Source organism: Rhinolophus ferrumequinum, chromosome 18, assembly GCF_004115265.2.
Source record: "Rhinolophus ferrumequinum isolate MPI-CBG mRhiFer1 chromosome 18, mRhiFer1_v1.p, whole genome shotgun sequence".
In the NCBI taxonomy this organism is placed as follows: domain Eukaryota; kingdom Metazoa; phylum Chordata; class Mammalia; order Chiroptera; family Rhinolophidae; genus Rhinolophus; species Rhinolophus ferrumequinum.
In genome coordinates, this window is record NC_046301.1 from 55,891,899 (window position 1) to 55,919,122 (window position 27,224).

The 27,224-nt window shown below is 40.7% G+C and overlaps 1 protein-coding gene across 1 annotated transcript; it reads right to left on the bottom strand.

The window, feature by feature from the left end:
• Nucleotides 1-11,589: 11,589 nt before the first annotated feature.
• On the bottom strand, nucleotides 11,590-24,456 carry ZNF317 (zinc finger protein 317). The gene is made up of 7 exons (XM_033134854.1): nucleotides 24,281-24,456; nucleotides 16,032-16,154; nucleotides 15,358-15,479; nucleotides 14,776-14,902; nucleotides 14,098-14,193; nucleotides 13,538-13,620; nucleotides 11,590-13,046 (listed from the first exon to the last, which is right to left on the bottom strand). The coding sequence occupies exons 2-7, from the start codon at nucleotides 16,060-16,062 to the stop codon at nucleotides 11,727-11,729; spliced, it is 1,779 nt and encodes a 592-aa protein (XP_032990745.1). The 5' UTR covers nucleotides 16,063-16,154; nucleotides 24,281-24,456; the 3' UTR covers nucleotides 11,590-11,726.
• Between the last annotated feature and the right edge of the window lie 2,768 nt (nucleotides 24,457-27,224).

Genomic DNA, 27,224 nt, shown 5'->3' on the forward strand with positions numbered 1-27,224 from the left:
TTGTGTCTAATATAGAGATTCTCAAAAGTAGTGGGCGTGTTTATGAACACGGCATATATATCCGTTTCCCTTCTCGTGCCCAAAAGAGATAGATCTATTGGCAGGATGCTATACCCTGGAGAGGTCTGTCCCGGCGGCATTCTTCTCCAGCAGATGTCTGAGGGAGAGATACCAAATAACTACTCCTGGAAAAGTCACTTTATTCAGTGCAATAGTCTTACGACCAACCGTTCTGTGGAACCTTTGGCTCTGGTGACCTGGGCAGATTAGATGAAGCCAAGAGAATAGGACCAGCCTCGTGAGCCTGGAGCACTGATTGTCCTCCATCCTGCAATTAATTCCTGGTATAGAAAATTATTAATCTACCACATGGTTGTTCAACCTGGGTACTGTTGCCATTTACGGCCAGACAATTCTTTGTGGCGGGGTTGTACTATGCATTGCAGGTCATTTAGCAGCTCTGTAACCTTAGACACTAGATACCAGGAGTTTCCCCGACTTTCATGCCCCAGTCATGAACTCTAAAAAAATGTCTGCAGACTTTGCCAAATGACCCTAAGGGATAAATCACTCTTGGATGGGAACCACTGATACACCATGACCCAGAAGAATGAAGGAAAGGAAAATGTAGGAAAAATAAAGTGAGGGGAAGACCCTGGTTTTCCTGAGGTCCAGAACTGAATAGACCTAACATACTGGCCTCTTGTCAAGAGTGCTTGCATGGAGGAGGCCTTGGGTGTGGAATAGAAGAAACACCAATGCCATTTGTTGAACAAACAGATGAACAAATTTTAGTGACCTCAGAATTCCCCAGGACAAGAACCTTGCTTGTTCATTGGTTGCCTGGAAATGATCAGGATTATAAAGGCACATGAGAAAAACGTTTTGGGGTTCACCACCTTGATTGTGGTGATGGCTTCACAAATGTACACACAGGTCAAAATGTGTCACATTGCATATTTTAAAAATGTAGTATATGCCCATTTTATCTGTATAAAGCTATTCCTTCTCATTTGAACACTTGCAATGCAAACTCTGGCCCTGGGGTGACTGCAAAAATAGCTACCATTTCTTCCCTTCCTGTTTCCCGGACCCAGGCCTCTTCTGTGTACCTCTTGAGCACCCTTCCACTCTGGGCTCACCCATGTGACTGCACTGGGCAGCGGGTTGCAGACAGACACGATACAAGCCGGGACTTGAGAAGTACTTGCACAGGGGAGCTTGTACTCTTCTGGAACCTTCCGGATACATGTATACATGCCCCATCTAGATCACGGAGGATGTGACCTGAGTGAAGAGCAAGTAACCCCCAAGCCAAACTGGCAGCCAACTGCAGACACGAGTAAGCCCAGCGAGGCACAGCGCAAATTGTCAAACAGAATTGTAAACTAAATTGTGGTTGTTTTGGGTAGTTTATTACGCAGCAGATATAAACAGGCCCTCTTCATTCCATTCTAAGGGGCACACATTATCTTTCTAAACTGCAAACCTCACCAAATGTCAAGGGATTTTCATCAACTTCAACTGACATTTAAACTGAGACTGGTGTGTAAATTGTGGAGTCTGTGTGTCCACGTGTGCGTGTTATTTAATCTGTCCCATGTTACTCCTCCAGCTTTTTCTCCGACTTCATGGATTATCCTTTTACATGTCAGATTGTTTCCATGACTTTCCTCTCAGAACTGGCATGTTTATTCAAGTCTGATCCTGAACATTATAAACAAGCCTTCTACACTTAGCTTGCATCCCCTCTTCCATATGGCTTTCCGCGAAGGCTCCAAGTTCAACATCCTATCCTTGGGACTTCCAGAACGGATTACCTGGCCATATTAGCTATCTTGTTTATTGTTTATACCTGTCTCTCCTCCTTGACCTTTACTGCTTTAAAGACAGTACCATGTCTGTCTTTCTTCCCAAAGCCTAATTCAGTGCATGGCCCATAACTGATATTCCCTGGTTCCCTAGAGAGGAAATAATCATGAATTGGAGTTACCCAAACATGACACTAGATAGAGCTGGTTCCTGCTGAGAGGCCTCAAGAACTGAAAGCCATAGCGAGAGAAGGAGACTGGGTGAGAATATAATTAGAAATCCCCTCCAGAGAGATTGTGTAAGGTATTATGTCTGTCCCAAGAACTGGCAGGGAAGGGCAATGAGAGTCAAGAGCTCTGGGAAACTTGTGAGTATGTGGAGATGGGAATTCAGTTTCCTTCTGTGCTGCTGCTAATTGAGGTGATGGAGGGACTGTGCACAGAGGGGGTAATTGCCCTGGACTCCCAAGGCTCCTAATTAAAGAAATAACCCCATGTCACTCACTGCTGAAAGTGCTCTCCTCCTCCTCCCCGCAGGCCTGGCCTCCAGGGTACACATTTTTTCGAAACTGAGGAGAGCTAGTCAATGATTGCTACTTCTTCATTAATGAGTCTAGGAAAACTTTTGACGAAGGGCTGAGGAATATTCAGCACCTCCACTCAAGGATGTGCCCAGAAGCACTGCAAGTAGAAAGGAAGAGTGCAGAGATGTCAGGAAGCCAAATGGAGGGCAGAAGCCCTGTGACTGTGGGCCCTTCCCGTCATGCACCATCAGCCCAACTGATCCATCAGTTGATGCAGGCCTGAAAGGCACAGCAGTCAAGAGGAGGTGAAGTGAGGTCTGAACAGAGTAAGCACTCTGACAGAGGGTCCCAGTTTCTAGCTGATAAGCTGACTCTTCTCACCTGTCTTCTGTGGGTAAATCCAGACTGCCTTACCATGGTGTGCACAAGACTACAGTTAATCTATTCAAATCATATTCAAATCTGCCGTCTTCTCGTGTAAGACAGAAACTTTTCTTTTAATTACGACAAATATTAAATCAAAACAACTGTTAAGGGTCTGAGGCTGGAACTTGTCTTTAGGAACTTGTGTTGCTTAAACTGAAGGTTGAGAAGAATTTTCTAGGGCTCCTGTATGATGGGAATACAGTTAAAATAATTGTTAGTCTTAGGCCTTATTTGAGGAGTCCCTAAAAGAACCCAAATAAAACAGACAAAAATAAGGACACTAGAGCAAGCTGTAGCCTCTGACACAATAGCTACAGCAACTGGTAAACACAGGCTAACTTCTAGCTAGAAAAACAAATCACACTCAATGCCTATCTATTGTTGTTCCTTTTAACCAATACATCAAGTCAAGCTTTCAGCAAAAAATTGCAAGACATGTTAAAAGGCAATAAATAAATAAATAAACATCTAAAATGAGAAAGTAAATATCAGAATCAAACTCTATTATGGCAGAATCAAACTCTATTATGGGGAATTTAAAATAGCTATGGTTAACATGCTAACAGTTCTAATGGAAGAAGTGAACATGTAAAAACGTGGGTAATATAAGCAGAGAAAGAGAAACTCTAAGAAAGAATCAAAAGGAAATGCTAGAAAGAATTAAAAAGACAAACAATACCTGAGAACTGTGGGATAATTACAAAAAGTGTAACGTGTAATGGTAATCCCCCAGTTCTCAGATATTCTGTTTGTCAAGAAGAATAAGAGAAAGGACCAGAATATTTGAAGTAATATGGATGAGAATTTCCCCAAATTAGTGACACATATTCAGGAAGCTAAGAAATCACCAAGAAGGATCAATAGCAAAAAAATCTACGTTGAGACATATTATATTTAAATTGCAGAAAAAGGGCAGCCAGTTGGCTCAGTTGGTTAAAGTGCAGTGCTCCTAACACCAAGGTCGCTGGTTCGATTCCCACATGGTCCAGTGAGAAGCAACAGCTTGAGCTTAGAGCTAAGCTGCTGGTAGGTGGCCGGTTGGCTCAGTAGTTAGAGTGCGGTGCTCATAACACCAAGGTCGCTGGTTCGAGTCCCACATGGGCCAGTGAGAGGTAACGGCTTGAGTTTGGAGCTGGGCAGCCAGTTGTCTCAATGGTTAGAGCGAGGTGTTCATAACACCAAGATTGTCGGTTACAGTTCCACATTGGCCAGTAAGCTGCACTCTCCACAACTAGATTGAAAATGACTTGACTTGGAGCTGAGCTGCACCCTCCATAACTATATTCAAAAACAACGACTTCACATCCTGGAAAAACACACTATTCCCCAATATTTCCCAATTAAAAAAAAAATTCTCAGCAAACTAAGACTAGAAGGGAACTACTCAAATCTTTAGGAAAAAAAAATTGCAGAAAAATCAACATACAATAAACCTAGTATTAACAAAAAAAAAAAAAGGCTCATTTACCTGGAAATTTAAAAACCTCTCATTAACTCCTCAGTAAAATGAGAAATACAAACTGAAATTACAGAATTTTTAAAAAATAATGATTTTTAAAACTTACCTATTAGAACGTATGGACTGTATTCTAAAGCAGTGGTCAAGAGGAAATTCACTGCACAAAACACTTGTCAATAAAAGATTAAGTATAAGTTAATTACCAGTTGAACAAAAAGACAGAAAAATAAACCAAAAGAAAGCATAAAAAAGGAATGGAGATAAAATCATGAATGAGGAAAATAGAAAAACAACAAATCTAATTAGTCAAAATTCCACTTTATTTATTTATTTAGAAACAAGTAAATCACTAGCTCATTTGATTCAGGAAAAGAAAAAGCAAATACACACAAAAAAATAGGTGATGACCATCAAATCAGAAAACATTTTAAAAATCATGAGACAACTTTGCTGACCTCTGTGCTAAACGAACTGGACAATTTCCTAGGAAAATACAGATTAACAACATTGACACCATTAAAGTTAGAAAGTTTAAAACAGAGCAATATCCATAAAAGAAATAAACTTTCTAAAAAAATATTCCACTAAGAAAGCACTTGACCCAGATGGTTTTACAGGGAGTTCTACCAACTCTTCCAAAACCCCAGTAACTAATGCTGCATAAATTATTCGACCATTGAAAAGGAAGGAAAAATTCCTAATTCTTATGAGAAAGTATAATACCACTAGGTTGGTATAAAAGTAATTGCGGTTTAAAAGGTTAAAAATAATTGCAAAAACCGCAATTACTTTTGCACCAACCTAATAATACCTAAACTAAATAAAGACAGTACAAAGAAAACTACAGACCAACTATCATTCATGAATATCAATGCAAAACACTAAACAAAATACTAGCAAACAGAATCTAAAACCACATTAGGAAAATAATACATGATGACCAAGTGAAATTCATTCCAGGAATGCAAGATTTGTTGAATATTGAGAAATTTATTAATATCACATACTATATTAATAAACTAGAGGAAAAGAATCATGATCCTCTTCACAGATGTTCAGAAAACTTTGATAAAATGCCACACCTATTCATGGTAAAACATCCAAGAATATAGAATACCTTCTCAACATGATAAAATAAATATATACCTTAGTTTTAAAAGAGATTATGTTAATTAATGGAAAAATAATAGGGACATTACCCCTCGGACAAGACAAGGATGCCCATTATCTCTGCTGCTATTTATCACGGCAGTAGAGGTATCAGCCAAATGCAGACAAGCAAACACAATTAGAGGTGTAAGAACAGGTAAACAAGTAAAGCTATCTCAATTTGCAGACAGTGCCTGGAAAACTACCAAAAAGCAATAATAAATATCAAAAAATAAAAGAATTCAGTGAAATAGCAAGTTATAAAATTAAGACACAAAATTAGTAGCTTTCATATACATAAACAGTGAAGACATAACGGCACAGAAAATCTCATTTACAATAAAGGATTAAATACTCAGGGAAAACAACAAAAACTTGTTATAAGGAAAAATGTTAAACACTCCTGACAAACACTAAAGTAGACTTAAACAAATGGAAAGACATCCCCATTCTTGGATGAGACAACATTATAGAGATATTAATTCTCCCCAAATGAACTCATAAATTTCAGGCAATGCCAATAAAAATACCAACAAGCTATTATCATGGAACGAGACAAGATAATAGGAAAGTGCATATATAAAGAAAAAACAAGCAAGCATAATACCTAGGGAAACACCGAAAAACCATGAGGGGGAACTAGTCCATTCAGACATTAAAACTTACTATAAAGCCTCTGAAAATGTAAACACTGAGTTGTTAATGATAGCCATTCTAACTGGTGTGAGGTGATAGCTCATTGTGGTTTTGATTTACATTTCTCTGCTATCAACAAGACAAATAGTAACAAGTGTTGGAGAAGCTGTGGAGAAAAAGGAACCCTGATACACTGTTGGTGGGAATGCAGATTGGTGGAGCCGTTATGGAAGGCAGTGTGGAGGTTCCTCAAAAAATTAAGAATAGAATTACCATATGACCCAGCAATCCCTCTCCTGGGTATCTACCAAAAAGATCTGAAAACATTTATCTATAAAGATATATGTGCACCAATGTTCATTACAGCTTTATTTATGGTGGCCAAGACATGGAAACAACCAAAGTGTCCTTTAATAGGCGATTGGATAAAGAAGATGTGGTATATATACACAATGGAATACTATTTTGCCATAACAAAAGATGAAATAGTGCCATTTGTGACAACATTGATGGATCTTGAGATCATTATGCTAACCAAAACAGGTCACACAGAAAAAGTCGAGAACCATGATTTCACTGATATGTGGGACATAAAACTGAAAGCAACAAAGGAACAAGACAGACAAACAAAAACTGATATAGACAATAGTTTAGGGGTTACCAAGGGGTAAGGGGGAAAGAGGGTTGTAGATGAGAGTAAAAGGGATCAAATATATGGTGACGGAAAGAGAACTGACTCTGGGTGGTGAACACACAACGTGATGTATAGATGATGTATTACAAAATTGTACAACTGAAGCCTATGTAACTTTACTAACAATTGTCACCCCAATAAACTTTAATTAAAACAAATTAAACACTGTGGCATGGTGTATGAACACGTAGATCAATGGAATAGAATAAAATTCAGAGTTAGGCCAAATACATATAGAATTTCAGTATGTGACAATGGGGACATCTCAAATCTCCGGGGCAAAGATGTACTTTTTAAATAAATGATCTGAGTCAATGTGGAAAAAAGAAACTTAATCCTACCTTATAAAATGCACAAAAAATCAGTTCCAGGTGGATTGTAGATCTAAACGTGTATACTAAAACAATTAAACTTGAAGAAAAAGTAGAACATGTTCTTGCCTTCAGGGTAGTCAAATATTTCTTACACAGGAACAGAAGAGTACTGTCCATAAAGATTAGATGACATTAAAATTAAGAACTCATTTCATCAAAAAATACCAATTAAAACATGGAAGAGGGCCGGCCCGGTGGCTCAGGCGGTTGGAGCTCTGTGCTCCTAAGGCTGAGGTTGCCGGTTCGATTCCCACATGGGCCAGTAAGCTGCACCCTCTACAGCTAAGATTGTGAACAATAGCTCTCCCTGGAGCTGGGCTGCCATGAGCAGCCGGAGGTCGGTGTAAGCTGCCGTGGCTGTTGTGTGCTGCCAGGAGTGGCCAGTGCCCAGCATGAGTGGCCAGCAGCCAGAGTGAGCGGCCATGGGCTGCTGTGTGCTGCCGTGGGCTACCATGTGCTACCATGAGCGGCCTGTGGCCAGCATGAGTGACCAGCAGCCATTGTGAGTGGCCAGCAGCCGGCGAGAGCTGCCATGAGCTGCTGTGAGTGGCCGACCAACTGCCTCAGCCGGGGGGAGCGCAAGGCCCATAATACCACCATGGGCCAGGGAGCTGTGTCCTATACAACTAGACTGAGAAACAACAGCTTGAACCAGAGTGGCAGGGGTGGGGGCGGAAGAAGAGGACAGAAGAAAAAAAACATGGAAGAAACAAGCCACAGAGTGGGACAAAATATTTACAGAACATATCCACCCATAGGGCTGACATCTGGAATACGTAAATCAGGCAACTTTAGTGCCATCTTATTCAACTCAATAAAATAGCTTCTTGGAAAACAAATTTGCACAATCACTTTGGAAAACTGGCATCATCTATGAAAAATAAACATATGGATCCCATATGACCCAGCAATTTCAGTCCAGGGTACACACCCATGAGAAATACATATATACTCGTGCACTATCAGAAATGTTAAAATAGCTCATAGCAGCATTATTCACAAATAGCCCCAAGGTGAAAAGTCAAATGTCCGTCAACACAACCTGCTAAAACAACTTGTGGAATATTCAAATAATGGAAGACAGTAAAATGTATTAGCTAGTGATACTCAAAACAGTATGGATCAGTTTCACAAAAACATTCGGGAAAATTAAGACACACAAAAGAACATATGCTGTGTGGTTCCATTTGTATAGGATTAAGAAACAAAAAACCCAAGCTATGTCAGTCGGAATATTGGTCACCTGTGGAGAGTAGAGAAGGGTTTGTCATTTGGATGAGACAAGAAGAGGTATCAGGAATGCTGGTAACACTTTTTTTGCCTCACCACATGGATGTGTTCATGTGATCATTGAGCTATACATGTATGAATTAAGCACTTCTGCATTTTAGTAAAACCTGTTTTAATGTTACCACATATACACAAAATGTCATTATACAAACACTGTAGAAATGACTTTGGCATTATACTGATAAATGCAACATGCACAGACCTTACTACCCAGGAATTTCACACTCCTGGAAAAACTCACCAATCCTCCAGAGGGTATGTATACAATTTCTTAAAGCAGCATTGTTCATAACTGGGAAAAAGGGAAACAGTCCAGGAACTAACGGTACATCAGCAGTAGAGAAAGTCAGTAAGTTGTGGGATAATGAAACCAAGAATCACTATCTGGAAGTTATAAAGAAACCACGGCTATCGTCATCAAGGTGACTCTTATTAATAGTCTGCCCACCATTTTATCTAACTTGAATTCTGCAATGGCCTTCTAACAAGTTTGTTTGTACCTTGTTCCTCTATTTAGCGTATCAACCCAGAAGCCACTGTGATCCTTTAAAAACAGAAACCGGATAGTTGTCACCCTTTTCAAAACCCTCCACTGACTTCCCAACACATTGATCATGAAAGGCAGAGCCCTTCAAGTTAACCCACAAGATGTCCCCATGATCAGGATCCTGATCTAGCTCTGACCTCATCATCTTCTGCAACCCGCAAGCCTGATCCACGCCATCACACTGGTCCCTTTGTCCCTAGCACGTGGCTATCCCCAAGCACAACTGTTCTTCATGGCCTCTGAACTGCCCAGGGTGCTGCTCTTCCCCACATTACAACACGGCCTACGCTTGCAGTTCCTTTACAGCTCTGCTCAAACATCCCCTTAAAGGAAAGACTTTCCCTACCTGCCCCAGAGCTCCACTAAATCCCACATTCCTTCTCATCATCACCCTGCTTCATTTTTCCTTCATTGCACTGACCACCATCTGAGATACAATATATTTACTCATTTATCAGGTGCCTCAACCCCATGTAGAATGTAAGCACCACAAAGGCAAATATTCTGATTCACTGTAGGCTTGGGGCACAGAACAAGGTCTGACCTATAAGAAATACAGACTCTGGAGCCAGACACCAGGGCTCAAATCCAAGCTCTGCCACCTACCTGCTAACAGGTTGACTGCAGACAAGTCACCTATACTTCTCTTAGATTTCTCCATATGCAAAAGGAAGACACTGATGGCACCTGCTTCTTAGCGTGATTGTGAAAATTAACACCATTCTTCAATACAAGAAGTCAGGAAAATAAATGTTTAAATACATCAAAGATTTGAAATACCACTTAAAAACTTGGTTTAAAAAATTTAAAACTCCATATCCAACAATTAAAAGCACAGCAGACACACGTGTAGCAGTTATAAAAGCTCACTCGTGATCAGGTGAACGGATTACAGACAGCATCCAGGGGGTAGCTGAACCCTCCCCCATCAACAAGAAAAACAATTAAATAGAAATAAATGAACTATCCAAAGCAGCTTAAACCCATAATCAGTTTTATTTTTCTCATGTACTAGGAAGTCTGGAAATGACAAATCCACGGCTAGTGTGGACACTCAAAGAAGCCACTGGGGAGGCCAGAATCATTTGTGATTTTCTGTAGGCTCCTCCTTAGCCCGTGGGTTACATCCTCTTGGTCACAAGATGGATCTTTTCACACTAGGTACTGGATCTCCTTGCAAGGTGAGAAGTAGGGAAAGGGGTAAAAAAAAAAAAAAAAAAAAAATACGAGGAAGAATCCAGGTAAGAATGACCTTTTTCAAGACCCTTCTCAGTGCCCACACAGTAACATCTGCGTATTTGTCAGTGTACGACACGGACTGTACTAGTTGCAACTAAACCTGATTTTTAAAATAGCATACCATACTAGTCTGACAAAATCTGGGTTTTCTTGATGTGGAAGATGAGATACTGGGGAAGCAACTAGAAGTAGATGCCACTCCTGGCTGGACAAAAAGCTAAGAACATCCTAAAGGATCCATCTAATGAAGACCTCATCTGATCACCATTCATTTAAATTAGATGCTCGCAACAAACAGGTACTAAAAATACCCACATTACACAGCACATAAGATTGTACAGAGTTCATTGGTCAAGAAAGTCACCCAAAGTGAAATTAACACACTATCAAGAATGAAATAAAAATACTACACACAAACCTTTTGGGATGTGGCCTAAAGGTAATTTAGAGCATAACCTTAAAAACAAAGGCTAAAAAATTAATGAGCTAGGGTCTGTTTTCATTATGAAAAACTGAGAAATGCAATTTCATATTCACTAGAAAATTCCATTGGGGTGTGAACGAATTCTCGTAAGCACAAGTGAGGGGGCCGTAGCTGACATCATCTCCACACAGGGATTGTCTGAAGTGTGGGTTCTCATGTTTCCTGAAATGATTACATTGATTATAGTTTCAAAGTTTTAAATAGAAATTTCTCCTACTGTGAGTACTCACGTTTCACAAATTGGAAGGCCAATGTTTCTCAACCTCTCATTATTTCGGGGTATGTAATTCTTTGTTCGGGGGGGGTAAGAGGGGGCTCCTATGCATGTAGGATATTTAACAGCATCCTTGATGTCTTCCAACTGCACGCCAGTAGCACCTCCTCTAGGTTTAACAACCAAAAATGTTTCCAGGTGCTGTCAAATGTCCCCTGGGGAGCAAAATCACTCCCTGTTGAGAACAGCTCCTGTGCAAACAGGGGTTGGCAAATTTGTTTCTGTAAACGGCCAGACAGCAAGTATTTTAGACTTTGTGGGCCACACATGGTCTCTGTCACACCTTTTTCTTCCTTAAAAATGTGAACTATTCTTAGATTATGGTCTGTACAAAAAACAAACAGCTGGCTGCAGTTTGCTGTCCCATTATTGACTTTTCCATGTTCCTTACTTCTGTGTTATTTCTCTCATGAGGAATACAGTGAGACTAAGAAATGTTGGCCTAGTTGTTGAATTTACAGATTCTCCCTACAGTGCTTATTCGTGTGCCCAGAAGGTGCAAGCTGGTGCTAAAGTCATTTCAACATTAAATACCAGGCTAGGATTTCTCTCCCTAAATTCTCATGTTAAAAGCTGAATATACACTGATGGCTTCTCCACACCAGTTATATGTTTTCTCCCCGTGTGGTGAGTTCTCATAAATCTCCAAAGTGATGAAAAAAAACTCACGTCTTTTCACAATCATTACACAAATTGTATTTCTCCCAAGTTACATGTATTCTTTTGTGTCTGTAAGATGAATTCATAAAGGCTTTCCTGCCTTCCTTACACTTATGGGGTTTCCTTCTACTCTGAGCTCTTATGATTCTTAAAGAGATGTCATTGGAGCCTTCTCCACACTGATGACACAAAGAGTTTCTCTCCCCGGTGAGTTTTCACATGACTCCGAAGAGATGAATGATCGCTGAAGGCTTTCCCACAGGCCGGGCATTCATAGGGCTTCTCACCAGTGTGTATTCTCCTGTGGACGTTAAGGTTGGAGCCTATGCTGAAGGCTTTTCCACAGTGATCACACTCGTATGGCTTCTCTCCTGTGTGACTCCTCATGTGTGTCTTAAGGGTTGACTGGTTTCTGAAGGCTTTCCCACACTGTCTACATTCAACGTGTTTCTTTACAAGATGAATACTCATGTGCCGCCTCCGGGATAAATAATCACCGAAGATTTTCCCACAGGCAGCACATTCATAGCGTCTCTCTTGAGTGTGTATTTTCCTGTGTGCAGTTAGGTTTGAGCTTGCACTGAAGGCTTTCCCACACAGATCGCACCCGTATGGTTTCTCTCCAGTGTGAGAATTCATGTGTGTCTTAAGGATGGACTGGTTTCTGAATGTTTTCCCACACTGCCGACATTCGACAGGCTTCTTTACAATATGAATGCGCATGTGTTTTCTCCGCGACAAGAGATCACCAAAGGATTTCCCGCATTCTTTACATTCGTATGTTTTCTGTACCATGTGGTTCTTCTTGTGCAAATTAAAGTTAGACTTCCATCGAAAGGCTTTTCCACACTGTGTGCATTCATAGGGTTTCTCTCCAGTGTGATTCCTGACATGCTCTTTGAGATGAGAGGGATGCTGGAAAGCTTTCCCACAGTCATGACATTCATAGGGTCTCTCTCCAGTGTGTGTTCTTCTGTGTGCAATGAGGTGGCAGCTCCTGCCATAGGCCTTGCCACATTCGTCACACTTGTAAGGTCTCTCCCCAGTGTGAACTCTCATGTGGATCTTCAGGGCCGAGAGGGTTCGGAATGCATTTCCACACTGACTGCAGTCAAAGGGCTTCTCTGTGAGGTGAGTTCTCGCATGACTCCTGAGGGCGGAGGGATCATTGAAAGCTTTCCCACAGGCACTGCATTCATAGGGTTTCTCCCCGGTGTGTATTCTCCTGTGCCGGGTAAGGGAAGCACTTGTGGTGAAGGCTTTTTGGCACTGGTGACATTCGTGCATTTTTCTCCCATTGTAAATGCTCACATGTTGGGTTAGATGCGACCTGTTCTTGAAAACCACCCCACAGTCCCTGCGGTGACAGGGCCTCTTGCCAGTGTGCCTTCCCATCTGTTGAGTAAGATGAGCACCCATGTTGAAGACTTCAAACAGGTGAGCATAGTCAGTGGATTTCTCTCCGAGACGAGTTCTTTCCTGTTGATGGAGAGATGAGTGCTGACTAAGGCATTTCCCATATTCATTACATTCCTAAGAATCATCCCCACGTAAACTGACAAAAATTGAAGTACATCAGTATGACAAATGTCACAATTTAAAGTGCAAAAGTACTGCTTCTGCCCCATCTGGGCTCTATCAAACAGAACAGGTAAATGCTATGCCCTAAGGCTCCGTGTGTGTAACTTTATAAAGCTTTTACACACACTTGAACTGTTTAAATCTGAACTGAGCCTCAACACTCAATATCTGAGACACAATTATAGAAATATTTACTCATCAAAACTCTAAGTGGAAAAATTTGGAATTAGATTTAGGGTTTTCCTCCAACTTGGTAATATTCACTGTCCCCGACACTGTTTCCTCTTGGAGAATGCCACTTGCCTGGTTTTTGGGCTGCTTTTGTAATTTAAGCTGCCCCAGTCTTCTCCTAATATTGAAGACCTAGAATTACCCCAAGGAAATCTTACCATTGTCACATCCCTGGATGTTTCCTTCCCAAGAATATCTTCCATGAGAATGGACCATTTGGTTTTAGATGGAGTTTCCCAATCTGAAACGAATTGAAAAAAGATTTACTTGTTGGAAAAAGAAAATGGTGGGATGATGGTGACAAAAATAGGTGAATTTCTTTGCAAATATAAATCCTAAGATAGGTAATAGGAAAAGGGAGAATGCACACATGAGTAAAAATGACTGAAAATTTTGGCTGTGTGAGATATGTGGCAAAGACAGGGATAGACATTTATGTCAACTCACTAAGAAGTAATTCTTCAAAGACTGACATTGATAATAACAGAAAAAGTATAATCAGGAATGTTCAATATGAAAGGATAGGAGAAAGTCCACATGGACATGTCAAATTTAAAGGTGAAGAGAATAACAACACCAAAGAGAGAATGGAGAAGCAGTGAAAGAGAATGAGCATTTTTCAAATTTCCCTTGGTGACATTTCCTAACGGATCTCCCTCCACCTCAATCCCTGGGGAGAACTGACACTCAGCAGCATCTGTGTTTGCCTCGTGCTCACCGGAACAAGTGCCTCCGTGAAGTCCCGTCTCCTCTGTCCTCAGCTCCTCTTCTTCCTCCAAGTGGGAGATGAGGCTGGGTTTGCCCACTTGACACCCTACTCACGGGGAAAGACACATGTTGAGGGAGGATCGTGCAGAAGACACGTGTTCTGAAGTCAGAGTTCTGAAGATGGACAAGACTGACTTAGGAGCAGCAAAATGATGGTGACAAATTTCTAAGGGACATAATGAAAGGCTTTCATAAAAAGTAAACTCACAAATACCCACGTTTTGCCCTTCAAAAGACTTCTTAACTCAGAAATTAAGGATTTCTGAACTCAGAAACCTATACCCAAGCTCAGGCATACTTGACAACTTCCAAGGTCAATGCAATACTGTGTTTCCCCGAAAATAAGACCTAACCAGAAAATAAGCCCTAGCATGATTTTTCAGGATGACGTCCCCTGAACATAAGCCTTAATATGCCTTTTGGAGCAAAAATTAACATAAGACCTGGTCTTATTTTTGGGGAAACATGGTAGACAGATCTCAATATCCATGAGGAGACACACGGGGAGTAGGTACCAGGTCCGCTTGTTGACAATTGTGTTCCAAATCCCCACACAATTCTTGGGTTATAGCAAGTACTTAAAACAAAAACATTAGGTTCATGAATGAAGAAATGATGCCCGTATTACCCACTGAGGCGAGGTTGCTATAGTTCTCCAGCATCACATCCTTGTACAGTTTTCTTTGAGAAGAATCCAGCAAGGGCCACTCCTTCTCAGTAAAGTCCACTGCAACATCCTGGAAAGTCACGGATTCCTGCAACACCACACACATTTGGGGTCAGTGAGAACCCAGCCTGTGTTCAAAGATGCAGAAGCTACAGACTGGGTATGAGAGGCTCAAAACACAGGATTTTCAGTGTGGGGTTCTGGTGGCTCAACGTTTATTCCAGAAGTCAGTCAGCAGTTGTCTTCTCTTCCCTGTGAAGTGATCTCATCCTGTCTCATTGCTTCAAAAGTAACTCTGATGTGGGACTAAAATCTCTGTCTACTTCCAGCCTGGCCTGAGTGCTTTGAGCCACATTATGAGAAAAACATTGGATACATACATCATTTCCCCTAACAACCCTAATACCAGGACAGACTCACAACATTCTTTAGCTCTTTCATTGATAAACCTGGACGGAGATCTAAAAGAATTTTAACATGAGATATTGGGCTATTCTAGGAAGTGCCTCTCCCACCCTCAGGGGCCCTAAGATCTTGGTGTACCTGGGAACCAGCATTAGTTGGCATATGAGGCTCTAGGTCATTACAAGCAAACAGGTCCACATCCTGGTGACAGGAATGATCTTTTGAAGAAAGAGGAATTTCTGAGTCCTGGGTGGATGTAGCTAGAGAAGACAGGATCCGTGAGAATTCAAGCCTGCCGGACACTCACAAACCAAGAAACTACCCAAACTAAGGGTGCAGTGCACAGCCCCAAACACACACACACACGTTTTGCAACAAGCCAAAGCAGCCCTGCTCTAATTCAAGGACAGGAAAAAGGGAGGTTGGCCAATATACCCATAAACAAAGCGATGTTATACTCTCAATTTACAAGTGAAGAAATGAAAGCTCTACGAGGTAGAGCTTTACTTGCTTTGCTCAGATTTATCAAAACGATAAATGGGATAGTACGGGGTTACCCACACTTGTGTCCTTCCTTTCACACCAACTGCACACACTCCCTCTCACCCCAACTCACAAAGACCCTGAATCAGACAGCCCCCTGGGGGACCTCCCTGGGCTTTGCTCCCACTGCTTCCCAGTGGGAAGCAGCCCTCCCCTGACAGCCTCCCCTGACAGCCCTCCCTCTGGCCTTGGACACCCCTGACCTTGGTGAAGTGGCAGGGGTCACTCAAGCTTGATTTCTGAGAGCACTCTTCACCCCAAGAACTTACCACATGTGGGAGAGAGACCAAGAGCTGCCATCCTGTGAGGATGATGATAAATTTGCCCAAATAACAGGGCACTGGCACCAGAAAGCTACTCTCTTGCTCTCATGGGACACACTGCGCAGGCATCTGCAGTCAACGAGAAAAAGGCTATTAGGAGAAGTCGAAGGCTTTCTATCGCTCCTGCTCACAGGACAATTCTGACCTTTGCTTTCCAACATTTCCTTTTTTGAGTATCAAGTTCTGTCTGATCCCCAAGCCTTTACCTTATTTAGGCAAAACCTCCAGGCAATGTGGTATAAAGCCCTGACCTGTCTCAAGGAAGATTCAGGCTCACTCCCCCACGTAACTTGTCATCAAGTACAATTCTGTGACACCCCTCACTCATTATGCACTTGGGCCCCAGACTTCTGTTCTTCAACTTCAAGGTTTGCCATGGTTTCGGATGCTTGTGGCAGCCACAGAGAAGGTGCATCTAGGAACGCACGTTCCAGTCTCCACACTCCACACCAACATACACACCTGTGGGCCAATGAACAGGCCTTGTTACTGCTACGAGCAACTTTACCTTGCAGGCAATGGTTTAGAAATCTGCTCTCTGGACAAAACTTCTACACAACATTCTTCTCACATGAACTCTTTCTTTCACTTCCGAGAGGATTCCAGGCCACCCATATTTCTACCATCTTGCTAACAACAAATTCTTCTTCTTACTGCCCCAACTATCCAGCTGAGATTCATCAAGACCCATCACTTCTATTTATTTGTCCAAATTCCCTTAACCCTCTATTATAACCCTGAATGAGCAAAAACCCAGCACTGGATGATTCCAACCATTTGCTTCCTCCCTAAAGGTACTTCTAGGAAGACCCGTGTGCACAAAACAGGTAACCTTCAAAACTCTTAAGTTGCTCACCCTAAAGGACTAGGCAATCCGACCTTCCAATCTCCCAATAACCATGTAAAAATCTCAACAGTTTTTTTCTGAATAAAAAATTGTCTTACCATTACCCTTACTTTCAGCAAATATTCTTATATTCATTACACAGTAATCACTAAACGTACAAGAAAGAACTGGAAAATGAAACTTAAAAAACAATTCCACATGATAGTGTAAAACATGTAAAATGTCTCCAAATAAAAAGTTGTGTTAAGACTTTGACAATAAAACTTTTGAAATACTGCTGAAAATTAAAGACCTAAATAAATGGGGAGGAATATCATCTATAGATACAGCACAGTTCCTAGCAAAATCCTGGCAGGCTTCTTTTCTGGAAATTGACAAGCCAAATCTAAAATGTGTACCAAAATGCAAAAGATCTAGAAGAGCCAGAACAATGTTAAGAAAGAAAAACTTGGATGATTCATACTAACTTTACCACAGTAATGAAGAGTTATTGGAATAAGTATAGACAAATATGTCAGTGGAACAGAACAGTTAGAAATAGGTATGCAAATGCACAAACAATTTTCAACAGGAAACAAAACAATTCAATAGTTTAAAAAATTTTTTCTTTAAAATTATAGTTGACATGCAATATTATATTAGTTTCAGGGGTACAACACTGTGATTTAGACATTTATATACCTTATGAAGTGGTCACCCCAATAAACATAGTACTCATATGACACCATATATCATTATCACAATATTACTAACTTAACAAAACAAAAAAGACAGCAGTCTTTTTAAAAAATGGTGCTGAAATAGTCAGTGGGGGTTAAAAGTAATTTTGACTTCTATTATCATTACACACACAAAAATTTAAATTTAAAAAAATCTTTTTTGAGATGAATCAGACAACAAAACATAAAATCCAGACTATTCTAATGACCTGTGTTACACAACAATATTTTAGACTAGACACAAACAGAATCAGACCTAAAAAAATCTATTCTTAGACTTTACCAAAATTAAAAAATTTTAGTCATCAAACAACATCAAGAAAATATGGTATATAGCCACAATGGAATACTATTCTGCCGTAAGAAAAAATGAAATATTGCCATTTGCGACAACATGGATGGATCTTAAGATTATAATGCTAAGTGAAATAAGTCACACAGAAAAAGTCAAGAACGATATGATTTCACTGATGTGTGGTATATGTGGTATATAAAACTGAAAACAACAAAACAAGACAAACAAATGAAAAAACAAAAACTCATAGTCACAGACAATAGTTTAATGGTTACCAGAGGGTAAGGGGGGGGGGTAGATGAGGGTAAAAGGGATCAAATATATGGTGATGGAAAGAGAATTGACTCTGGGTAGTGAACACACAATGTGATATATAGATGATATTACAGAATTGTACACCTGAAATCTATATAACTTTACTAATAATTGTCATCCCCAATAAACTTTAATAAAAAAAGTGAGAAAGCTGGCATAAAAACAGACACATAGATCAGTGAAACAATTAAGAGCCCAGAAAAAAACCCATGCACACAATTAATGACACAGGAGCCAAGAACATACAATAAGCAAAGAACAGTCTCTTCAATAAATGTGTTGGGAAACTGGGCAGCCACATGCACAAGAATGAAACTGGAGCACTATCTTACATTATACATAAAAACAAACTCAAAAGAGACTAAAGACTTGAATGTAAGACCTGAAACCATAAAAGTTCTTGAAGAAAACACAGGCAGTAAGCCCCTTCACATCGGCCGTGGGGATGATTTTTTAGATTTGATACCAGAAGCAAATAAAACAATAGCAGAAATAAACAAGTGGGACTACATCAAACTAAAAAGCTTCTGCACAGCAAAGGAAACCATCAACAAAATGGAAAGGCAACCTACCGAATGGGAGAAGACATTTGTAAGTCATATGTCAGACAAGGGGTTAATATCCAAAACATATGAAGAACTTGTACAACTCAATACCGTGTTTCCCTGAAAATAAGACCTAGCCTTACAATCAGCTCTAATGTGTCTTTTGGAGCAAAAATTAATATAAGACCCGGTCTTATTTTATTATAAATAAAAATTTTCTTATAATAAAATAAGACCGGGTCTTATATAATGTAATATATAATGTAATATAAGACCCAGTCTTATATTAATTTTTGCTCCAAAAGATGCATTAGAACTGGTTGTCCAGCTAGGTCTTATTTTCAGAGAAACAGGGTGGAAAAAAATCCAATTAAAAAATGGGCAGAGGATCTGAACCGACATTTTCTCAAAGACATACAAATAGCCAACTGGTACATGAAAAGATGTTCATCATTAACCATCAGAGAAATGCTAATCAAAAGGATGAGATATCACCTAATACCTGCTAGAATGGCTATTATAAAAAAGATAAGAGCTATGGGTTGGCCAGGATATGGGAAAAAGGGAACTCTTCTGCACTGTTGGTGGGAATGTAAATTGGGACAGACAGCCATTATGGAAAACAGTATGCAGGGTCCTCAAAAAATTAAATATAGAACTACCATATGATACAGCAATTCCACTTCTGGGTATTTATCCAAAAATGGAAACACTATTTTGAAAACATCTCTACCTCTATGTTCATTACAGCATTATTTACAATAACGAAGACATGGAAGCAACTTAAATGTCTATCAGTGAATGAATGGATAAAGAAAATGTGGTATATATACAGCTATAAAAAAAAAATCTTGCCATTTGCGATAGCAATGGAACTTGAAGGCATTATGCTAAATAAGCCAACAGAAGAAAAGTACCTTAGGTTCTCACTGATATATGGAAACTTAAAAAAAACAGAACACAGCAAAAACCAAGGTCATGGATACAGAGAACAGACTGGTGGGAGTGGGTGAAATGGGTGAAAGAGGTCAAAAGGTACAAACTTCCAGTTATATAATGAACAAGCCTGGGGATGTAATGTACAACACGGTGACTATAGTTAATAATACTGTATTGCACATTTGAAAGTAGCTAGGAAAGTAGGTCTTGAACATTCTCATCACAAGAAAAAAAGATTTGTAACTCTGTATGATGATGATTGTCAACTACATTTATTGTGATCATTTTGTAATATATAAAAATATTGGGCTGGCCTGGTGGCTCAGGTGGTTGGAGCACCGTGCTCTCAACACCAAGGTCGCCGGTTGATTCCCACATGGCCCAGTGAGCTGCGCTTTCTACAGCTAAGATTGTGAACAACAGCTCACCCTGGAGCTGGGCTGCCAGGAGCAGCCGGTGGCCAGCGTAAGTGGCCGGCAGCTGGCGAGAGCTTCCGCACCAACCACTGGTGACCGACTGCCTCAGCCGGGGGGGAGCGCAAGGCTCCTAACACCAGCCTGGGCCAGGGCGCTGTGTCCTACACAACTAGACTGAGACACAGCGGCTTGAACCGGAGTGGGGCCAGGGGAGGCAGAAGGGGAAAAAAAAATAAATCAAATAATTATGTTGCATACCTGACACTGATATAATGCTATGGCAGTTATACCTCAATAAAAATAAATGAATCAATAAATAAATAAATAAAATAAAAAGGCAAGCCACAGACCGGGGAAAAATATCTGTAGTATATATTCCTAACAAAGAATTCATATTCAGAATAAAGCACTCCTATAAATAAAAAAGTACCAACTCAAAAAAAATGCTAAACTTAGCCCTTCTCAAAATTTAATAACCTATAATAAGCGTGGCAAAAGGTACTTAGTATCATTAGTCATTAGATAAATACAAATTAAGTGACATAGCATTTCAACCCACTGAAGTAATCAAAATAAAAAAAGACCATCTACATTAAATGTCAGAAAGGATGTGGCATACCCTCAACTCTCAAATACTGACGGTGGGAATGTGAAATGGTTCAACCACTTTAGAAAATAATTTGCCAGTTTCTTAAATAATAGTACGCCTACCATTTGACCAAACAATTCCATGCCTAGGTATTTACCCAAGAGAAGTCTTTAAAAATATGTCCACAGCACTGATTCATAATAGCCAAAAGTGTAGGCAACCTAAATGTCCATCAACAAAAGAACATATAAACAAATTTTGGTCTGTACAATGGAATACTGCTCAGCAATAAAAAGAAACGACTGAGACACACAACATGGCTGAATCTCTATGTTGACCAACAGAAGCCAGACACAAAAAATGCTCTATGATTCCAATTACAAGATGTCCACAAATAGACAAAACTTTAGGCCGATACCAAAACTTGTTTTAGTTGATAGAAGTAAAAAAAAATGCTTGCCTCAATGGAAGAATACGAGACGGATATAGACTGAAAGAAGTGAGAGGGAACTTTCTGAGGCAATTGAAGTTTTCTACATTTTTAATTTTTTTAGTGGTTACATAATGTGCAAAGTGTGATCAAACAATAATGTGAATGTTTAAATTAAAAAAAAATTATTACAGAAGACACATTGCCAGTAATCCCCCTCACAACACTTCCCCTCGCTTCAAACACACTTATCCCATCATTCTTGCCACTTTCTGAAGCAGTTCTGGAGGTCCTTTTTCCTGAGTGTCTTTACTTGCACTGTTGTGGCTGCCTTGATGTCCTGAATCATTTTGACTTCGGGGAAGAGCCAAAAGTCTCAGGGTGCCAGATCTGGTGAATAAGCTGGATGTGGACACACCGTAATGTTTTAATTTAACAGAAATTGCTGTATACCAGAAGTGATGTGTGACAAGGAGTGTTGTCATGATGGAAAAAGATTTATGGCACACTTTAAAACACACCTCCTCTCAACCATAGCTCACATCCAACTGACTGCACCAAACAAGTTGAAACTTGTCTGTTCCTAAGGTTCGACGCACTGCTTCCCGTATAGAAGATCCCTACCTTTCTGTTGGGTGGCACTTGGCAGCAGCATTCACTATATTTGTGATCACAACAGAAAGGCTCCGTGTCATACATTGCTTCTGGTACGGCAATTTCTGTCTTTTACTATAATAATTTTTTTTTTAATTTAAACATTCACCATAGATTTTGATCACACCTTGTACACAACTGTCAAAAAATTGATCAAACTGATCACCCAAGAGCTGTGCATTTTCTTATAAATTTTACCTTAAAAATTTAAGGGAATCTTTTTACTTTCTGGTCTCTGCAAAAATTCCTCCCACAGTTGATCTCCTTCTCTCCTATTACACACAAGGCAATGTCTGCCCTCCCTTCTAAAGCCAATTTCTTCACAGTAAATAAATATGTAAATACATTGAAAATGTTCAGAGAAAAAATTGGGATAAAAAATACTCAAATCAAAGGAAGCTGGAGAAAAAAGAAATTGAAAAAGATAACACATTCAACAACCAAATATATTAACACATAAAATGCTAAATGGGTTAAATGCTTCAACTACAATAGATATTCTCAAAATGGATTAAAAATAATCCAGTTACATGCTGTTTACAAGAGATGTCTAACACATAAGAATATAACAAGACCGGAAATAAAAAGATATACAAGGCATGTTTTTCGAAAAAAGTTGGTTTAAATATATTAACACCAGACAGAATAGATTAAGGCAAAAAGCTCATAAATGAAAAGCATAATTCAAGAAAAAGCTGTATATACTTGTGTATATGTTATAACATAGCTTCAAAAATTTGAAAAAAATTTAAAAGGGCAGAACGCTAAGGGGAATGGATAAAGCCACCACCAGAGTTCTCACAAATATAGTTCAGGAAGATAACTCAATATATGCAGACTGAATAGGATGAGACAGTATTTCCTAACTGTAAAATCCAGCCATACAAGCACAATGTGTCTCAGAAAATGGCATCAATCTCTCACAATGCAATAAACAATAACCAGAATATAACCAGAAAAATGTCAGAGGAGTGAAAATTAAAAGAGAAACTTTGAAATAATTCACATGTCAAGAAAGTCATACTACTCAATAATATTTAGAACTGAAATGTAATACAATACTACACACTGGACTTTGGGATGTGACAGATACCCAATGTAGGAAATTAGAAAAATATCCTAAAAAAAGCAAAGAGAAAAAAATCATAAAAACAGAAGTTATGAAACAGAAAACATACATATTATAAAGTGGTTCAATCAAGCCAAAAGTTGTCTGATAAAAACAAAATTGACAAAATTCTGGCAAAGATTTATTTTTTTAAAAAACTCCTATATTTACATATGTGAGTAAATATAGGAGTGAAAAAGTGGACAACATTACAGATGTAGCAAGCGTTAAAAATATTATAATAAGATCACGTTATTAACAACTTTGACTATACAATTTAAACCTTAAATGGAATGAATAAATTCCTGAAGGAATTTTTCTTACTATAATGAAATAGAGAACTTGGATGCCCTATGATCCTAAGGGAACTGAAACAACAGCTTTGAAAATTACCATAAAGAAAACTCCAGATCTAAATGGGTTTTCCTGGTACAGCTCCCTTTATGGAACAAGTCATTCTACTTCTAGGCAAAATACTCCAGAGTTTAGAAAAAAGAAGGAACACCCCACTCCATTTTATGAAGCTGGCATAAACCTTACACAGAAAGGGAAAACTACACGCCAATTTCACTCAAACATAGATCCAAATCACCAAATAAAACATTAGCAAATAGAAGCCAAAAATGACACAACAGTAAGTGTCCTTTCCAGGTAACTTATTTACCAATGCATATTTAATGGAACATTAGAAAACTCCATTGGTATAACTCACCACACTACAATCAGACAAGAGCATATTATTCACTCATTCATTCCTGGAACACACAGTACTATCACAGGCCAGACATCGTTTAAAGTGCTTGAAATATATCAACTATAAAATATTAGTAAGCCCAATAAATATCAAGAGACTAACTCTCAAAGTAAACAACAATGTGGAAGTGAATTCTTAAATCTAGTTATAGGCTATTTACACGAGAATCAACGAAAGTTAATAAAAACAGACAAGTGCACCGAAAAGTTTAAGTATAAAAGATAGTCAAAACATATGCTACCAAAAATAAAACCAGTGTGCCTGTATTAATATTAGACAAAAATTGACTACAAAAGGAAACTGACCAGAAAAGCAAAAAGAAGGTAGTTTATTCTGCAGCCTCCAATTCCCGAGCCTCCAAAATGTTCTGAACTCTTTCCGCCGGTCTTTTCCGTCTCCACCCCAAGGTGTCAGTTTTTTTGACCCGACCACCAGTGTCTGCCCCACGTCAGGACCCAATTCAGTGGTCCTAAATTTCAGTCCTCGCTTGTCCCAGGTCCCGGTCCTGTCTAATTCCTCCCTGCCTGTGGGCCTCTGGAGTCTCCTCAGGAAGGCTGGGGATAAATGAGTAAAGCGGGGCTTACCCGACTGAGGATAAAATTGGAGGAAGCGGTGATCACGGAAGCTGTCATCGAAGGGATGAAAAGTTCAAACAGAAGGTCCAGTCTGCCGCGGGGAGGTGGAAGGTCCCAAACAGTTCCGAGGAAACCACAGCAGAGGTCTCCTCCGCCCATCTGTACATCGGAGATCCCATCCCCAAAGTAATGGCTTCCGCCTCACTTCCGCCTTCTAACTCTCACGGGATTTCATTGGCGGCTCTAACCCGGAAATGCTGGGCACAAAGAATTCTGGGAAATGTAGTTCTTGAGCTTAGACGGGCATGGCGGAGGTGGGTTCTGACTGTGAGCACATTTCCCTAACTTTTAATTGTTTAACTGCTTCCGTACTCAGTTCTCTGCCCTCTGGCTTCTTTTCTTCTTATAATTATTCGCTCTTCGGTAGCAGCGAATCTCACTGCTTTAAGTACTGTTTACTGTGGACGAAAAAGGGACCACATGCTAAACCTGATAAGTTCAGGGGAGGCCAGCATGGCAGGCTCTACAAACGCAGAGACAGAAATTAACCACATAGGATGGTCTCAACATAAATGTGGGTCATGGAGAGTAGTCTCAGCCTAGGCCTATAGCTTCCTTGACGAAGATCAATCTTTACCTTAAGTGAGCCTGTCTATTGTCTTTTTGCCTCCAAGATAACATACCCTTGGACAGTCAATGCATTTCATGTAACCTACTTATGTCTCCTTTTTTATTCTAATGTATAAAATAAACTGCAAAACTGCCATTCTCTGGAGTAGTGTCTTAATCTGTTGAGATTTTGCTTCCCAGCAATTGTCAGTTTGTCTCAAATAACTCATTAAATTTCTTTACAGGTTTGGATGTTTCTTATATCCACAATACACTCAAGACTCAAATATCCATCCACTGCCTCACAACTCTACCCTGAATTCCAGGTGGAATGAGACATTCTCTCACCACTTGGATATTTTATAATGTTGACGTATGAAATGTACAAACCTGTAGAAAATTTGTATAAAAGTTTATTTGAGCCAAACTGATGACATATGCTGGGGAGCAAGGACTTAAATACTCCAGAGAATAACAGTTTTGCAGTTTCTTTTATGCATTTGAAATTAAGGAGGGGACATGTCACGCGGGGCGTCCGGCAGGGTCTCAGCTCCCGCTCCCCACACAAGAACACAGGATATGGTGAGGACAAAAAGGAACACCCACGGAGACATAGGTAGGGGAGTCATACCACTATAGTCTCACTGGACGCTGGATTCACACGACGTGCGACGTGCTGTCCGCTTTGCTGCTAACCGAGCGACTCTCCTCGACTCGACTCCCCAGCTCAGCCACGGCAGTAATATTAGTGGCCCATGGCTCAATGGTTACAGCTGATGGCCAACCAGCCACAGCTGACGGCCATTCATTACCCGAGCCAGCACCTTTCCATGTGAGGCCGAGAGCCTGGAAACTCCTCTGTGGGGCTCTGTCCCCACACTCCACCCCTACAGGGTCTTGTCTCACAATCTACATGACAAGTGTCTTCCACAATGGTCCCTGTGCCATATTAGCCTATCGGCACCTACGGACGAAAAGAAACAGTAGTCTTAGGAACCAACAATGGCAAATCCCTTCCATCTGGGAGGATACACGCTAGCTTTTTGTCCTGGGAAAGGAGGGTTGCTGCCACTGGCACCTTTCCCAGTTTGTGGTACCAGACCTTTATGGCAGTGCTTGGGGTCCCTTGCATAGTTTCAACATGTAACAGAACAGGGGACCCCAGAATAGGCCATAGTGAGAGCACATAGGTTCCCCACAAAATCATACCAGTATCGGGACCTCCATATATTACAGTCACTTGCGGTGGCCACTCAGCCACCACCTCTGGTGTCACTTGCAAATCATGAGTCAAACCGGCCCCCCATGGGGCTACCAGGCCCAACCATCGACAGTGGGGGCTTTTGACCTGCGAGGGCCAAGTCCATTGCTGTCATTCCCCTGCTTTCAAGTATGTGGGTGCTGGCAGCAAAATGTTTCCATTTCTGCGGTAGCCTGGCTTTAACAGAGTCTCAGTGGTGGTAACTTATAATTGTTCGATGTAGCAGAGCTTCTACTGGTGCGGGCCCTCCCTTCCATGGTCTCTCATTCAGGACTCTCAGGACGTCCCATAGACACGAGGCCCAGTCACGCATCGTGGGAGGGTGTTTTGACACCTGGAAACCTTGCTTCAAAAGGCCATTATAGCATTCAATCATGCCAGCTGCTTGTGGGTTATACGGAGCATGAAACAACCATTGCACGCCCATCCTGGCAGCCCAGCGCTGCACTTCTTGCCCAGTCAAATGAGTACCCCTGTCACTTTCAAAGACTTGGGGGCGACCATAGAGGGCACACAACCGTGTAAGAGTGACCACTGTATGCCGCTGATCCGCAGCTGGACACGGCCAAGCAAACATCAATCCCGTAGCAGTGTCCACTGCTGTAAATGCGTATATCGCATTGCGGGCCTTAGGCAGGGGTCCAATGTAATCCACTTGCCAGCGAGTGAGGGGCACCCTCCCTCACGTTATCTGGTATGTCTCCCAGAGGAGCCTCTGCCTTTGGGGGCTGTCCTGGGCACAGACGGCACAGTCATAGCAGGTATCTGCTATCTCCTGCCATTTCAAAGGCAGACCCCAGCGTCTGCTCACCTGCCACATGGTTCGGCTTCCAGCGTGCTGCAATTTCCTATGCAGCCAATGGGCTACATCAGTGGCAGGAGCCCGTTCTAACCATCGGACCCGTGCTAGGGCATCTGCTTCATCATTACCTGGGGACACTAAGGGGGAGTGACCTGTGACATGCATTAGGGTCACCTCCTTTCTCTGCTCTAGGTCCCAGAGGTCCTGCCACATGGCTTGACCCCACAGTAGAAGGTGTCCTACCAACCAGTTTTGGTGTTTCCACGTAGGGAGCCACAACG